This window comes from Hesperophylax consimilis, chromosome 15 (assembly GCF_061612785.1).
Source record: "Hesperophylax consimilis isolate HC1 chromosome 15, BYU_Hcon_1.0, whole genome shotgun sequence".
NCBI classification, from domain to species: Eukaryota; Metazoa; Arthropoda; class Insecta; order Trichoptera; family Limnephilidae; genus Hesperophylax; species Hesperophylax consimilis.
In genome coordinates this window covers 1198707-1216273 of record NC_142850.1, presented here as the reverse complement: position 1 = coordinate 1216273, position 17567 = coordinate 1198707, and the positions used below count along the sequence as shown (strand labels likewise).

The 17567-nt window shown below is 33.2% G+C and overlaps 1 protein-coding gene across 1 annotated transcript in view; it reads right to left on the bottom strand.

Moving 5' to 3' along the window:
• Window positions 1-2118: 2118 nt before the first annotated feature.
• LOC149417152 (glutathione-specific gamma-glutamylcyclotransferase 1) overlaps window positions 2119-17567 on the bottom strand; it is a 42402-nt gene continuing 26953 nt past the window's right edge. Inside the window, exons 2-3 of the mRNA XM_089639917.1 lie at window positions 17393-17428; window positions 2119-3280 (exon numbers count right to left, since the gene is read on the bottom strand). Coding sequence (XP_089496043.1) covers window positions 2795-3280; window positions 17393-17428 — 522 coding nt within the window. The 3' untranslated portion in view covers window positions 2119-2794. The remainder of the gene's footprint in view (window positions 3281-17392; window positions 17429-17567) is intronic.

Below are 17567 nucleotides of genomic sequence, written 5' to 3'. Positions count from 1 at the left end.
CACTACGTTTAAATTTATGACATTTTATACTTCTGGATTGATACTTTGAAACCAAAAGACCTCATACATAATTAATTTTGAACAATCAACCTTTTTGGCTTCTGGGAAACAGATAGATAGGTAGGTATTATTGTACAATTTTACAAAATTAAATTGCCTCCATTTGAAAAGCGTTTTATACAAAATTTTTATTAAATATTGTTTGTTTAAATTTAAGAGCAACCATCAATAAATTATGTGTCGTTAAAATTTTTTCTTTAATCCAAAGCAAATTAGTGTAAGCAATTTTCACATTATATTATATTACTTACACAGTTTGAAACTTACGACATACAAAAATATTAATCATTTATTAACTTTAATTTCACTAATATAATATTATTCTCATTACATTTTATGAAATATGTTTGGCATAGTACTTAATCTTAAATAAAATGATGATCCAATAGATACCTGCTTGAATCACTGTCATGATAATAATGGTTAGTAAATATCTTGCATTATGTCTACACAGAAGACTGCTATTATTATTTCTGAATAAATAAGTTTGAAGGGTTCCACGTCTCCGTGATGTTACGGTATAAACGCTTTGACCTCTAGAGGTTGCGAGTTTAATTCTAAAATATAATTGTCATTGTAAAAGATGTACTGCAAAGGCTTTGTCAATGAATAAAAATACATTATGCACATCAGGTGGACATTTTCTGTCTTACTATTGATTGATTTATTTGACGAATCTTACAAAAATATCTTCACCGCTGATGTAGGAGACAACGGCAGCCTCCATATCAGTGGTTTAAGCATTTGACTTTGAGTTGGCATTGTAGGTTTGATTCTTTACGTAAAAATATATTGACATGCTTTCCATCAGTTTAATTTATTAGATACCTACCAACATTTTTATACCAGTATTTTTCAACAACTAAATTGATTTTTCTTGGTCACGTTGCGATATATCACTAATTACCAACCAAGTAGTTTGTTGTTTGATATAAATGCTACTAAAACATTGTTGGTGACTATAATATCAATAGCATTCAACGCTATTGATATTGTGATTTAAACTAATCCATGCGCAGCTTTAAATATCATCGTTGCGCTTGCAAGACTGCCGCCTATGTGAATTTTACTAAATTTTACAGGGGAAGCAAAAAATTCCCAGTTTTGTATTCAGATGCGTCAACAAACAACGTTTGAATGAATTTTCTTCGATAACGGTTAACCTTATGCACATAGCCGAGATTGGGCCCATTCCTTGAATAAAAAAAAAACGTTCTGAAATCTGACATGTAGCCGTTTTTGCAAGCTCAAGACGTTATTTTCAAGTAGGACTGGATATCTTATATTTTTAAAAATGCCATCAGAAAGCCAACATGGTACAAAACTACATGGACAGCCATATTCAATATAATTAGAGGATATAAAATAATTATTCTAATACGGGACCAATGACTTTAAGATCTCCGACAAAAAGATATTATAATCATAAAACATAATATTTATGTAAGCTAGCAAACATGCATATATTATTTGTCTATACTAAATTGCTGGATATTTTAATACATTTATGGTATGGCAGAAATTAGATTTTATAAAATTGTAAAAGTATAATTTTTGTAAAATTGTTATTATTGTATAATTTATCATAAAGTGCCTTTTATCAAAATTTTATTTTAAGGACACAAATATAAAATATTATGTCTACACGCAACAAGAAAATAACAATTAGAATAAGAAAATAAATCAAAACTAATGGTCAATTGAACAAAATTAAAATTGTCTAAAACAACACAAAATAACATTATTGTTTATTATTGTCCGAAGAACATACATAAATAGAAAAGAAAATAACATAATAAAATAAAATTACTAAAAAATAAAGTCAGAAATTTTAAATCAACTTAACCCATCGCCATATTAATGAATAGGTTTGAAGGAGTTACCGAATAATAGTAAATAAATTTGAAGCGATTAAATTAATTGGTGCCTGCTCCGTACTTTCAGATGATTAATTTTCAATTTGTTTACCAAAGCACAGGGGACAGATGTGGTTTGGCATGCCCTAAATGCAAAATATTAGCAGTCAACTAAAGAGGCGGCATGTCGATGGGTTAAATCCTAAGAAATCGATAAATATTATAATATTCCGAATACACCACTGACTTAGAAAAATATAACATTACTTGAGCTGCAATATTAAAAAAAATTTAAGAATTTAATAAATTGTGCTTATTTGTGTTTTCTTCATACATTATAAAACAAAGTTATTTTGCAGCTTTGTGAGTTCAAATATTTTAAAAATTCCACATTGGTTTCACTCTCACTTCTAAACCAGTTGCGTCTAAAACGTTCACGTCAATAGCGTCTACTCATATAAGTCAATAGAATATTACATAGTACAAGGTTAGATATTTTTTTCTATAAAATGTCAGAGTAATTTTGTAATTTAGAAAAACAATAATAATTACAGTCTAACTGTTTGTTATTATAAAAAATGAAGTAAGCGCGCAGTTTAAAAATGATTGTGCCTAAAATTACAGGAAGTAGAATTTTTAATGTTAAGAAGTTGTACTTCACGTAATTTTTTTTATAATTAATTTGGAAATAACACTACAATTAAGGTTTATAAAAATGTATCATTTTAGTAGTTTATTTAGTGATTCCACATAAGGCTCTTCAAGAACCCAAACTTTCCTTATTACATACTATTTACATCAGTTTCCATTTACTTATCGTTTAATCATCACAGAGGAGCCAACATTCATCAAAATACAAGGTAGATCAATTTTAATTTTTACATATTCAAGCAACGGAGTTTCTTTTCCGGCAATCTTGTGGTAAACTGGAAGTTAGGCGGGGTAACCGGGACCACTTCCGCAGGTTGAGGCTCGGGATCAGCTCCCAAACGGACGAGGCACATCTTCAGAGTGGCAGCCTTCCGCCTGACGATCCTTTCCAACCCAAACAAATGATCGTCCCACGCTCCGGGGATGTGTTCCCTCATGAACCTTGCCAGCCTCAAAACATATTCTGCATTATGACCGGACGGCCCGCTTGTTGAAATGACCTGATGAGCTATTGATTCTAAGGTTGCTTCTCCCAGCCAGTGGCAGTTTCCGGGTAATGCCACGTACACGACCGTGGAGATTGGAGGGTCGGTTCCGGTGGGATAGAAGTACGCTTTCCGCACGTTGTAGCCCCCGAGTCTGCACTCTCGGTTTTGGAGGTAGGGCAGGGCAGCTTCTCCAACCACTTCGAAGGCTCGTCCCCAAGTCACCCCCTGGAAATAAAACAAAAATATTGGTGTTATTAATTTAATAAATTGTTTTCACTAAGCACATTTTATAGGGAGCTGGTTCTGTACTATTTTTTCTTACTGAAGAATATTTTTTACCTATCGAAAAATTTAGAGTTTCGTTTTCATTTTTACTGTTTCCTGGACATTTCAAAGCATATACTGGATATGTAAAAATAATTGCCTTTACCCTTGAAATTTTTATTTTATTTAAAATTTCATGACGCCAGAGCTCACCAATCGAGTTTTTACTCCTCAAAAAAAGATTGGGTAAACTTCGGTTTATGGGCGAAATTCCTAAAAAATAAAACTAGTTATTTTTATACTAACTTTGGGCCGGGGAATCCGAATCTGGAAGAATTAGGTTGCGGCAAGCAATATTAACTGAATTACACGACTTTAAAATTTCGACGCACAAACAATTTAACTGGCCATTTTGAACGCTTTCTGACAATAAAACTAGTTATCTTTATACTAACTTTGGGCCCGGGAATCCGAATCCGAAGGTTGGGGCAAGCAATATAAACTGAAATACACGACTTAAAAATTTTCGATGCAGAACAAAATACAATACCCCATTTTCGACATGTTGACAATAAAATCCATAGAAAAATAACCAAAGATATTACATACAGTGTTACCAACTCTCAAATCGTGTAATTCAGTTAATATTGCTTGCCGCAACCTAATTCTTCCAGATTCGGATTCCCCGGCCCAAAGTTAGTATAAAAATAACTAGTTTTATTTTTTAGGAATTGCGCCCATAAACCGAATTTTTTCCCTGAAAAACCTGTCAAAAGACTTTTATTGTGCGTTCGTGTTACTAGGCACGTAATTAAAGTAACTAGCCCTTACACACACATACAAAAACGTAAAAGTAAGAACCGCTATGCACGTGGAACTGTGCTCACACATACGCACATTAACCATTCCATACCCTTCCATAATACGTCACTGCAACTGGATTTATAACGTTTTTACCTCACCACTCGCTACTCACTACAACATACATATGTAGATCAAGATACTTGGAAGCAAGAGCATTTCTCAAGACACAGTGAACCTTACTAATTTAAAACGTAATTATATATTACGAAATACCAACACATAAACATACACAAACTACCTACCATGAAGTACGTAACCGATATCTAGGTACTTTACGGATGTGTACAAATAAAGCATTGACACAAAACTCAAGTTACGGGAGCCATGTTATTGACACCGCGAAATAAGAAATAGGTTTACCGGATACACAGGTTAGCGGATTCGTTTGTCAATAAGGACAATGGAAATTTATGGAACATAAAGGAAATGAAACACAATCTCGCAGAACGTAAAGTTTTGTACTTTTAATAACTCGGTGTATCAATTACTAAGTAAAAATAAGACAAAAAACGAAGGTTAAAAGTATCATATGTAATTTGCAGTAAGTGTGTATAGATATTCAAGACAATGTTGAGTTGACGGAACAGAGCACAGAATATCCTAATGTCCAGTGCGGTTTTTTCAAGGGTCACCAGAAACCCCTTTTTATAAAATTCACCAGAAACCTCTTGTTAAAAGTCTACTATGCAAATTTAAAAAGTGTGTTCTTGGGTGTCAACGGGGATGAATCCAGGATCTTGAATGTTCAATTGTTCATTTATTACTCTCGAAACAAATTCTGCTACTTTTAGCAATTTCCAAATGCCCTAATGACCACAAATCCATACATTTACTAAGTACATTTATGGTATTCGATCATATTATTCGTATAGATCAGATTATTCATCGAACATCATCCTTAAAAAACAGGTAAAAATGAGTAAAGTTTTCGATTTCTTCGTGAGCTTTCTGGCGTCCAGATTTGAACATGTTTTGCTTTCTTCGAGTAACATACAAATGTTATATGTATAGGTAATTTAGAAAATCTATGTCTTCGTTTATCTGCAAAAGGTTTTTTTAAACTTTTTTTATTGTTGGAAGCCCTTTGTTGCGGAAATTGGACGACACCACTGACTGTTCTATATGTGGTTTATACGTTGGTAGTAGTTACCTTTTAAGTCGAATTGAAAGTTTGGTTAACCCAAAAAGACGTTGAGTAAGGAAAATGCCAAGGCTCAAGAAAGAAACGGAACAAAACATGAAACAGATGAGTGGGTATGATCTCTGCGGCTTTTTGTGTAACCAAAAGCAGTGAGCCGTACTCTGAAACATCCTAATTACAAAATGCAATAAAAGCGCTTACAAAATAAGTGGAAATTACGGTAACTAATGGAACAGAAGATGATGAAAACAAAAATATAAAACTTCGAGAATTTTAGAAAGATAAGATATATATAGTAAAATCTGACCATGATAGCAAGAGTTTGTGATGAACCGCCGTTCACTAATTTATTGTTCTGAAAGTTCAATGTAGTTCAGATTCAGGGCTAATCAACAATGTTTGCATTCTCGGAACAATTCATGACGGTATTTTAAAGCGAACAGAATGAATGAATTGAGTTCGTTGGGTTTTGAACTCAGGGTTTGTTCAGTCACGGAAGTATAAAAGTGTTGATCTTGTCAATCATTGAAAAGGTCTTTCTCTGACACAAGTATGTCAAGGATTGGTTTAGTACACCAATTAAAATTGCATCTAATTGGTGTATGAAACGAAAAAATAATTACATCATTCAATGGTACGTCTTGTAGACATTTGGAAATGAGGTGAGCTGTAGCGGCCGCACTGCAATTTACATTTTGAGGAAGGCGATAGAAATAAGATAGAATTCAATTGTTCGCTTTTCGGAACAGTCCATATGGTCTTATAACAATCGTTGTGTGTCCCTTACCGCCATAATAATAGAAATATGAACAAAACGGTGTTAGAAAGAAAAATACAAAGCTTTACAATAACTCAGCTCGATATAGTGCCGCTATCTTAGCCTCGAAGGATGAAAGTTTGTGACAATTAAGTACCGCTTTGACATTTGTGGATCCGGGATTTCGCGAACTGCTCACCCGTTAAGTGAACCCACGATTTTCGACTTTTCTGACTTCGATACTCTTGTCCATTAACGGGATCGTATATCTCAGAGACTAATTATCCGATCCGAGTGAACCAAGTGTTATTATGAAGAGGACAGACTATATATGGTACAACTCATCCTGGGTGTACCTCAAAAACACACAAAGATAAAAATTTATAATTTCCCGATTTTCTTAAAATGTCGTTTCGCGATATGAGGACAAAGTACAACCATAATTACAAAAATCAGGCAACAAAACTTCAATGACACCGAAAACCGCCGACCCCAAACCAAAAACGCACGTGGAGGAGGTATTGTCGCGAATATATGCAATGTAAGCGCGCTATCAAACTCAGGTGGCATCTGACAAGCCTGGGATATATGAATGTGGATTTATTTGCAAATTATATGTAAAGTGCAATATTAATATTATTTATGAGGTACTCAAAAAAATTCAAACCCATAATAATGTATCCTACTTTTAATTCCACATATTCATATTCTTTTTTTAATAAGACTGTTTGCAGACGACGCACTAATTTATATTGCAGAAGATAATTATGAGAAAGCAATCAAAAAGATAAATAGTGACTTAGAAACATTGTCAAAATGGCTCAAACTAAATAAATTAAAACTAAATGTAAATAAGACAAAATACATGCATATAGGCAGAACAAATACGCACGAGGATCCAAAGGTTTCTATAAATGGAGAAATCATAAAAAAAGTGGAAGAAATTAAATATCTAGGTGTTATTATAGACTCAAAATTGAACTTCTCAAAAAATGCTGACTATACAATTAAAAAAATTGCAAAAAATATCATTTCTTGGTAGAATCAGAAACAAAGTAAATAAAGAAACATGCCAGATAATATACAATACAATTATATCACCACACTTTAATTACTGTTCAAGTATTCTTTTTCTCTGCAATAAAGAGAAAATGAAAAAAATGCAAATACTGCAAAATAAAGCAATGCGAATAATACTTAAGCGCAACATATACACACGGATAAGAGACATGTTAAAGGAGCTGAATATTTTGACGGTGAAGCAAACTGTGTATTTGAATGTACTTATTTTTATACATAAAATTAAATTAGGGATGATGTCTAAGGAACTGAAAAGAAAAATAAATTACAATAACGAGATACACGGACACGGGACGAGAAATTCTAAGCAAATTAGATTGCCAACAAGAAAAAAAACAAGCACCCAAAAATCTCTGATGTACCAGGCCGTTCAACTCTATAACAAAATCCCGAAGGAAATTGCTGTGATAGAAAATATTAATAAGTTCAAAAATGAATTAAGAAAATATGTCTATCTCAATTATTAATGTTTCTTTTTTTTGTGACTTTATTGAAATATTTAAAGAAAGATTATGTTTGCCAAACAATGTACATGTTTATAAAACTATTAGCACACACGAAGATGTGAGCTAACTTAAGATTAATAAATAAATTAATAAATAAATAAATTAAATAAATAATGTGAGTAGTACCTAAGTTGCAAATGAATTAAACAATCGAAAACAAAAAATGTATACAAATTCAATAAACCATACACGTCGACCTTGACTAGGTATACACGATTGACGTTTTCACGAAAAAAACTGCGGCAGCGTTTGACACTGCCTATCTACTTTTTTTTATAAGCACATAAGTATTAAAATTTAAAAAATATATATGATAACGCCTTTCAGTCGTCGGGTGTACAAATTAATAATCACAAAAACGACATTTTATTTAACAAAACTTAGTAAATAAAATATGTCATTGAAATGATATTCCGCGTAAATGTAAGCAGATAAACTCTAAGAAAAAAAAAAGAAAATGAAATTATATAATATTCTCATTCATTACCTATGCATAAAACAGAAGAAGGTTAATCAGATAAAATTTATGACACAATATTATTATGTCAGAGAGTTCACAATGTACCAACTTATCAAATGTTGCTGATTATGAAATTTAGTTTACGCAACTGATTATACCGTTTAATATGTAAAGTCTTATCAAATTATTACTTAGTCATATTTTCAATACTATTCAAAATATTTTGTTTAAACTGGAGTTGTTATTCAACTAGCCAAAAACATTGAAAAACGGTAACTAGGTGTACCACTGATACAGTCGTTCATACAACCAAATATTTCCGAGAAATTCAAAGGTGCAAGATTTGTACATGACCATTAGGCAAGGATAATATATTGTGTGTTTTTTTAACTAGTCTTAGTTGTAAATATTAATGTTGCTAAACAATGTATCAATTAACAAATCACACAAACATCTAATGTATTTAGAAAACATTGCATACTCTTAATCAAGAAGACAAGTCATGCCAACGTTCATATTATTGAATATTGAATTAAATAATTCTGTCAACTATCAGTTGGCTTACAACTCAACATACTCCAACACACCAGGCTCACAATGCTATAATAAAGCTAAAGTATTTGGCACAGGATGTGCGCGTGAACAACACGCTAAATTGAATTCAATTAATCCACTGTTAGTGCAAGAATGCCTCACGTTCACGCGCAAATACTCCAATAATACGATCGAAGAGGACTGGGAACGTGGCGAGAAAACATTCAAGGGCGAAATACGTTTTATTGATTTTGGCAGTCAAAATGAGACGAAATACTCGGTACAAAGAAAGTAATGCTCGTCGAACATCTGTATCTGACCTTTAGACAAGGCTTATAAGGGAATTAAAATAATTGACTTGGCAAGAATCCAAATGCTGTAGAATAAAGCCAACATTTTATTGATTCAGAAGTGGTCCACGAATAAGAGTCAATGTTTTGAATCTTGAAAAAGGGGTCAAAGAAACGATGAAGTTAAAGCTATTATAAACCCACAAAAGAAGGACTGCGGTGGTCAACCTCGTTCCAAATAACGGGATCATTTATAACTTATAACATTTGGTTTTAAAGACAAAATAACTAAGGAGTAAAAAAAAATCATTAAAAACAAACCTACCAAAGAATAGGGAGCTATGGTGAAGACCAGCGTGTATAATGTAGCATGTTTCTTTTTCTACATTATGTTTGCCTTGCGAACAAGTAAACATTGTCGTGCGTATTTACATTTACACACGCAAGCAAACACAAAAAAAAAACATAGCCAGGAAAACTCAGTAGAAGATTTAATGTGAAAACCGACAAGTGTGTTTATTTCTGAATTTTTTTTTGTAAATAAATTAAAGAATGTACATCACGCGCAGTGAGTGGTGTTCTGGAGGAATAATTACAAATACATTTCAGTGGAAGACACGATATCTGCACGAGGTCACCGCTGCGCTGAGCTATTAAACTTTACGTGCTTTTACTAAAAATACTTGGCCCTTTTTTATTTGCATGGCGAAGTTTCGCATATAAATTTGGTTAAAAAATGTTCGTCTTTTATAACCTGAACCGAATACAATATAATATCAAGGTCTGATTAAAAATAAGCACCCGCTTGGCATCCTATTGGTAAAATATGGCCTCAATAATTCTACACGAGTGGGAAATGTAATTATTTCAGAATGAAAGGAGATCTCTAAATTATACGAATTATCCCAAATTGAACCGCAGATAATAATCTATAATAATACTTGGCTAGACGAACAACTTGATTGGTTTTGCTGTGTTGAGTTTATTCTGCGGTAGACACTGTAGACGGAGACAGACATGCAACCACGCCATATTGTGACGGAGATATATAAATAATATACAGTTAATTTAATGAAAACGGATCAACTAGGGATTCTTAACAGTAAAAAACGAAACTTGAAAAATTGTTTGTGATTTGCAGCGAGGCATGAAACAGCCAGAGGAAGGACGAGAGTTAGTAGGAGTTAGCAGGTTTTTTAAATGTAAAAATTACCAACAAAACGGTTAGTCTAATTAAGGTGGTTTATGGCAGCTCTTGGATCATCGATGGTGGGGTCACTAAATTTACAAAATGGTAGCGTCTAAATCTCTAATAATAACATATCAAAAAATAGTTTAAACAACAGTATAAGGTATTGATAAACTAGGCATGCGTAAAACATAAGCAGTTTTAATAAGAAAGAGTAAATCACTATAAATGTAAATGTACATTGTTAGCACAAAGAGTTTTGATCTTCCTGTCTGTAGGACCAATCTGCCAACAGTTGTACTATTGTAGCGGAATGAAATGTCGCTTCTGATGCCGGTGTATTGTGCGAAGAGATTCAAATTGGAAATTATTTGGTTCTAGGTATTGTAGCTTCCATACAAAAACGTAATCTATTTATGTTAAATGTATTATAATGTATTGCGCCCCTGTTTGATCTCTAACTGCTATGGGTATACAAAGAGAAATTGAAATTGAGTACTCAGACAGGTGATTGTTAAAACGATGAGTATTTAAAGTCCCTCTATAATTATTTGATTGGCATCCGCAAAAAAAAGCTGCATCAGTGTTGGACGATAGATAGGGGTGATCATTGTATACGACTGCCAAAAGTGCCATAGGTACCTACTGCAATCATACGGGCATATAAACACGAGTAGTCAATGTAATCCATCAGCCTTTTATCATTATCGCCGACGTTTGTGCCATATTATGCTTTCTTTGTGCAGATTCCGCTCACAACATTATTCAATTATCAGCCACCGTATGCGGATATTTATCACGCGTTGTTAGCCTTCAAACATACACCATTCCAGTCAAAACTGACTTTCACCGCATTCATCAAATTGATACTTTAATTACCAGTGCCAATAAATCGGCTATAAAATTATCTGCCCTATTTTGAGAAATCGAGTAGGTAAGTAATGAATGATGCAGCAAAAGCTAAATATTCACAGATTTTTATGCCTATAATTTCTACACCATTGCCATTTTTTCAGGTCTTTTTGAGTTTTTTTTAATAACGTAGAACAGATTTAAAAAGATCGCAAATTACGGTTCGTTCCAATTTTTTTCTTATAATACCGGAGAAATTTAACTTTTGATGACATGCCAAGTGACAACTGTGATCAACCAATTTAAGGAAGCCTTGCCTCAGTAAATGACTACTTATAAAAAGTTTCAACAGAGTGAAACATATTTGCGAGGCCAAGGCACGGTGGCATTAAAGTCAAGCTAATACTTTATTTTGAACATATTTCATACGCTTAGATATTAAATATCGTTTTACGTATTACAGTACTTAAAAAAATATATGCATTAATAATAAATACAATAATTAATTCTTCAATGTTAATTTAGCATTGAAAGTTTTAACTTTGGTGTCATTTTATTGTCTATGAAAGTGGGCATGGCCACTTAAGATAATCAACAGTAAAGATGTTTGGAAACAGGCGAATCGAATGTTACTGAATAAATCACTTGGCTGATCGGACCCTGAAATTGATCGTTCGAAATGTTGGAAACAACGGCCGATAGTGTCCTATTAAGTACTGTAGGTAAGCAAAAAATCAGAGGAAAAATATATTAAAGAATTTGGTTGATATGTTGAAATTTGTAACCCTGAAAACCAAAAAGGGACTACAACGTTCGCACATTTTACATCTTCCGTGGTTAACTTTTACAATTGAATATAAAGCGTGGTTTTTTTATTTTTCTAACACCGTTTAGATCATATTTCTCACCATGACAGTAAGAGAGATACAGAGATTTCTATGAAGCCATACGATTTGTTCCCTAAAGCGAACAAATTAGCCTGAAGGGTAAAAAAACAATTTTCGGATCAACAAAAAAGTGATTCAAAGTAACCCCGGTTTATTGTATGTCATTAAGTTGTGTCCCTTTTAACTACTGTTTGGTATTTCTAATTGGCCTAATTACGATACTCTAATAATGGTTAACTCAACAAAACATACACAGTGAAACACATCAAGGATCAATTTTCCTTCAGGCATACAGATTCTTGATTATTTATGTTATCTAGATAAAATAATTACTTCTTCTAACTCAGCAAACTTATTACGAAGTGAGCGTTGCTCATGAAACATGTTGGTAATAAACAATAAAAGTGGTTAAAACGAAGTATTTTATTAATTTTTAATTAAAATAATTACAATAAGAAAAAAAAATTAAAGCGGTCATTCAACTATGTTAACTTTTTTATAAATCAACAGAATTATAATATTATATGTATATTCGTTCTTACAGCTTATCATATTTACTATCTATCTTCGGTCGAGAATACAAGACACTTTTTTTATAATTTATTTATGGTAGTTGATAAAATAAACAACAAATAAATGGTAAGTATTACACAAAGGGGGTATTTCACAATTCTCTTGATACATTTTCCACAGTATGACGAATATTAACAAACAAACAAATACTCACAACATGGCATAACTTATCCGATATACATATAGCCACTATTTATAGGTTCGAGAACCGAATAGTAAACTTGGACTTATGTATATTCGTTATCCTATGGATAAGCTGTCAAGAGGGAGGTGAAATACTCTCAAAGTTTAATGACATCAGAAAAGAACAGAAGATGGTACTTCTTCATCCTAATGAATAAATAAAACCTGACGACATTGTAGCACTTTGTATAAATCTACTGCTAAAAACCAAGGGTCTTATAACGAACTTCTAAAGTAGTGGAAACCCGATATAATTGATAGTAGTGTTGAAATCCATACCTACATCCAGACGTTACTTTACTATTTTTAATATAACACTATTTTAGTGTTGAAATCCATACCTACATCCAGACGTTACTTTACTATTTTTAAGATAACACTGTTTTAGTGTTGAAATCCATACCTACATCTAGACGTTACTTTACTATTTTTAAGATAACACTATTTTAGTGTTGAAATCCATACCTACATCCAGACGTTACTTTACTATTTTTAAGATAACACTATTTTAGTGTTGAAATCCATACCTACATCTAGACGTTACTTTACTATTTTTAAGATAACACTGTTTTAGTGTTGAAATCCATACCTACATCTAGACGTTACTTTACTATTTTTAAGATAACACTATTTTAGTGTTGAAATCCATACCTACATCTAGACGTTACTGTACTATTTTTAAGATAACACTATTTTAGTGTTGAAATCCATACCTACATCTAGACGTTACTGTACTATTTTTAAGATAACACTATTTTAGTGTTGAAATCCATACCTACATCTAGACGTTACTGTACTATTTTTAAGATAACACTGTTTTAGTGTTGAAATCCATACCTACATCTAGACGTTACTGTACTATTTTTAAGATAACACTATTTTAGTGTTGAAATCCATACCTACATCTAGACGTTACTGTACTATTTTTAAGATAACACTATTTTAGTGTTGAAATCCATACCTACATCTAGACGTTACTGTACTATTTTTAAGATAACACTATTTTAGTGTTGAAATCCATACCTACATCTAGACGTTACTGTACTATTTTTAAGATAACACTATTTTAGTGTTGAAATCCATACCTACATCTAGACGTTACTGTACTATTTTTAAGATAACACTATTTTAGTGTTGAAATCCATACCTACATCTAGACGTTACTGTACTATTTTTATGATAAAACTATTTTAAAACAAGAAAGATAGTATATGATCTTAAAATAAAAACGTTATCAACAGCCGATAAAGCCACTGATAAAAATTCAATTAGTGTAAAACTTGATGATGTAGTCACTAATACAACATTGAAAAAGGAAGCGAATTCATAATAAGGTTTTAATATCAACAAATATGTTACAGTAGCAGAAAGGTAATGAATGTATATCAACACTGATGTTACAGTAGCAGAAAGGTAATGAATGTATATCAACACTGATGTTACAGTAGCAGAAAGGTAATGAATGTATATCAACACTGATGTTACAGTAGCAGAAAGGTAATGAATGTATATCAACACTGATGTTACAGTAGCAGAAAGGTAATGAATTTATAAAGGAAGGAAGAACCAGAACAAGACCGATGGTAATAGCACAATATTATTTTATTTGGTTTTTCACACAGCTGGGTTTTTACATGGATTATAAGAACAGAATATACTAGATCGAAAAATATACACAAAGATGTAACAGTAAGATAAAATAAAATAGAAACTAGAAAAATACGACATATAAGACAAAATACTAAAAGTACCTACTTTACCAACGCTAGAATAATTTGCAGGATTCAACAAAGCGCTGGTATAGATTACGCCTAATTCTATAAATGGAGTCAGTAAATATATTAATAGTACCCCTAAACTTGTTTCCCAGATCATGCATCCTATTGGTTAATGAATGTGTCCTGGTTGTGTATGTATCGCAGACGAATGTTACATTGTGTCTTGTGTTCCTAGTCGGTACTTGGAATTTAATAATGATTTATTAATTGTGAATAAGAAGATCTGAAAAAGTGATATTATCTACGATGAAAGATGAACTGTTACGTTAAAGTAAGTAAGGGAGCTGTGTACAAACGAAGAAAGGAGTGAGTAATGGAAACGGAATTCCGAGACGTATAGGAAAACAAGTCAGGCTAAGTAAAGAGAAAATCGCCCCTAAAGTTGTCATTGTTAACTGTGGCGATATGAGAGTGTACGTAAGAATGTGGAAAAGCAAGAAGAGTAATTACGCGTTCCGACCTACGGGTATCCGAAAGATGAACTGTTACGTTAAAGTAAGTAAGGGAGCTGTGTACAAACGAAGAAAGGAGTGAGTAATGGAAACGGAATTCCGAGACGTATAGGAAAACAAGTCAGGCTAAGTAAAGAGAAAATCGCCCCTAAAGTTGTCATTGTTAACTGTGGCGATATGAGAGTGTACGTAAGAATGTGGAAAAGCAAGAAGAGTAATTACGCGTTCCGACCTACGGGTATCCGAAAGATGAACTGTTACGTTAAAGTAAGTAAGGGAGCTGTGTACAAACGAAGAAAGGAGTGAGTAATGGAAACGGAATTCCGAGACGTATAGGAAAACAAGTCAGGCTAAGTAAAGAGAAAATCGCCCCTAAAGTTGTCATTGTTAACTGTGGCGATATGAGAGTGTACGTAAGAATGTGGAAAAGCAAGAAGAGTAATTACGCGTTCCGACCTACGGGTATCCGAAAGATGAACTGTTGCGTTAAAGTAAGTAAGGGAGCTGTGTACAAACGAAGAAAGGAGTGAGTAATGGAAACGGAATTCCGAGACGTATAGGAAAACAAGTCAGGCTAAGTAAAGAGAAAATCGCCCCTAAAGTTGTCATTGTTAACTGTGGCGATATGAGAGTGTACGTAAGAATGTGGAAAAGCAAGAAGAGTAATTACGCGTTCCGACCTACGGGTATCCGAAAGATGAACTGTTGCGTTAAAGTAAGTAAGGGAGCTGTGTACAAACGAAGAAAGGAGTGAGTAATGGAAACGGAATTCCGAGACGTATAGGAAAACAAGTCAGGCTAAGTAAAGAGAAAATCGCCCCTAAAGTTGTCATTGTTAACTGTGGCGATATGAGAGTGTACGTAAGAATGTGGAAAAGCAAGAAGAGTAATTACGCGTTCCGACCTACGGGTATCCACCTATCTGTCTATTTGTGTGGGGAACCGGTGTGAAGAGATGGTGTTAAAACTTACAACTCAATCCATTTAGAGCAAGACAATATAAGGTCTACAAACATGATATTATTATTGTTTAGCAATGCTTAAAACTAAATAAAAGCATTCTGTTGTTTCAAAAGGTGTACATGACTAGCATGACGCACACAGATGCACTAAACTTACACAGAAGATAAGTTAATGATTATTATAATCCAAAGTTATTTATTTATTATTAGATACATTAAACGGAAAAAAAAACTTATTCCGGGAAATGTTATTTTCCCAACCACTGAATAAAGAAACGTGTTGCATTGACGTTTTTATTTTTATTTACACGGTCTGCAGGAATTTCACCTCTAGAAATGATTATTCCGAGAATTTTATAAATGTATATCTGGTGGTGTGAATAAAATAAAACAATTGGAATTGAGTTCACGAAAGTTGAGAGATCACATTTAAAAATAATTTCACACGGTGAAATTACAATTTCTTGATAACAACTACCACTTGGCTACTAAGGGCAGATAATATATAATCTTGCGATGCTATGCGGATCATTTTGTTTTCCGAGAGAAGAGAAGACAGTGAACTTATTTGTTGAAGAAATCCATGTTCTAGAAGGGAGAAATAATGGAACAGGTATGTCATTCAAGATCCGAGTGACAATTGAAAGGGTTGGGGGATTTCGACTAAAATAGACGTAGAATTCCCACTCACACATTTATAATACTCCAGCGATTACAGATAAAAAGCTGCCACGCTTAAAAGCAAAGCAGGGGAACAAATTATCTATAATGTCAAATCTAAAATGTAGATAGGTATAAAATGAAGATAAAAAATATTAATTATTTATGACGTAGGTACATTATGTTTTATAAAAGATCTTAGTCTGAGGAAAAGTGATAGCAGGTAACAGACTGACCGGGACATACACGTCAAAACTAATGGAAAAATGATCGGTGCGATTCAGAGTGTGAACTGAAAACGAATCTGGTTTATAAAAAATTGAAAGACGGCCGGACCAAAACCCGCGAGGCCTGAACCACAACATCAAATCCAAAATTGTTTCAACAGTTGAACAAACGTGCAAAATGAACTCTGTTGGATGATTTATGAGGTGGTGGTGATAGGATGGTGTTGTAATTCTAATCAAGTATGAAGGGCCGGCAGACGCACTCACAGACATGAAGACAAGAAGAGAAGAAAGGGAAGAGACTTCAAATTAGGGACAGGACGAAGCGAGGTCAGAGTCCCTCCTATTATTATTGTAACCACGGTGAACAAAACAAACAAACAGTGTGTGGATATAACAAAGGAGGTAAACATCACAATGAGAATATTCCAACAGAGTGCAAACAAACGCCGCGCTGGTGCAATCCATTATTTGCTTCATATAGCTTTCATAACACTTCTAAACAGCCTAGATTTACCGCTCAGTCCACTTCAGAATTATTTATGCAGAAATTTTCCTTTAGCAAACATCCCCCGCACATTTTCAGTTCGAAATGTGTACACTATCCAGTTTTGCTTCAACTGCGCATACATTAAAATAATAAATCAATATTATAATAATAAATAACTATAAACTTACATTAGTGTCATCTATGAGAGTCGCTACCCGCCCTGGCTGCAAAAGAGAAAAACATAATTACATTAAAGAAACATGTTTAATACTAGGTACGTAAATTACAGTCATAAACGTATATTGCAAAAGTTAGTATTTCAAGATGGTTAAATTTGTAAAAAATACAGAAGAAGAAGTGATC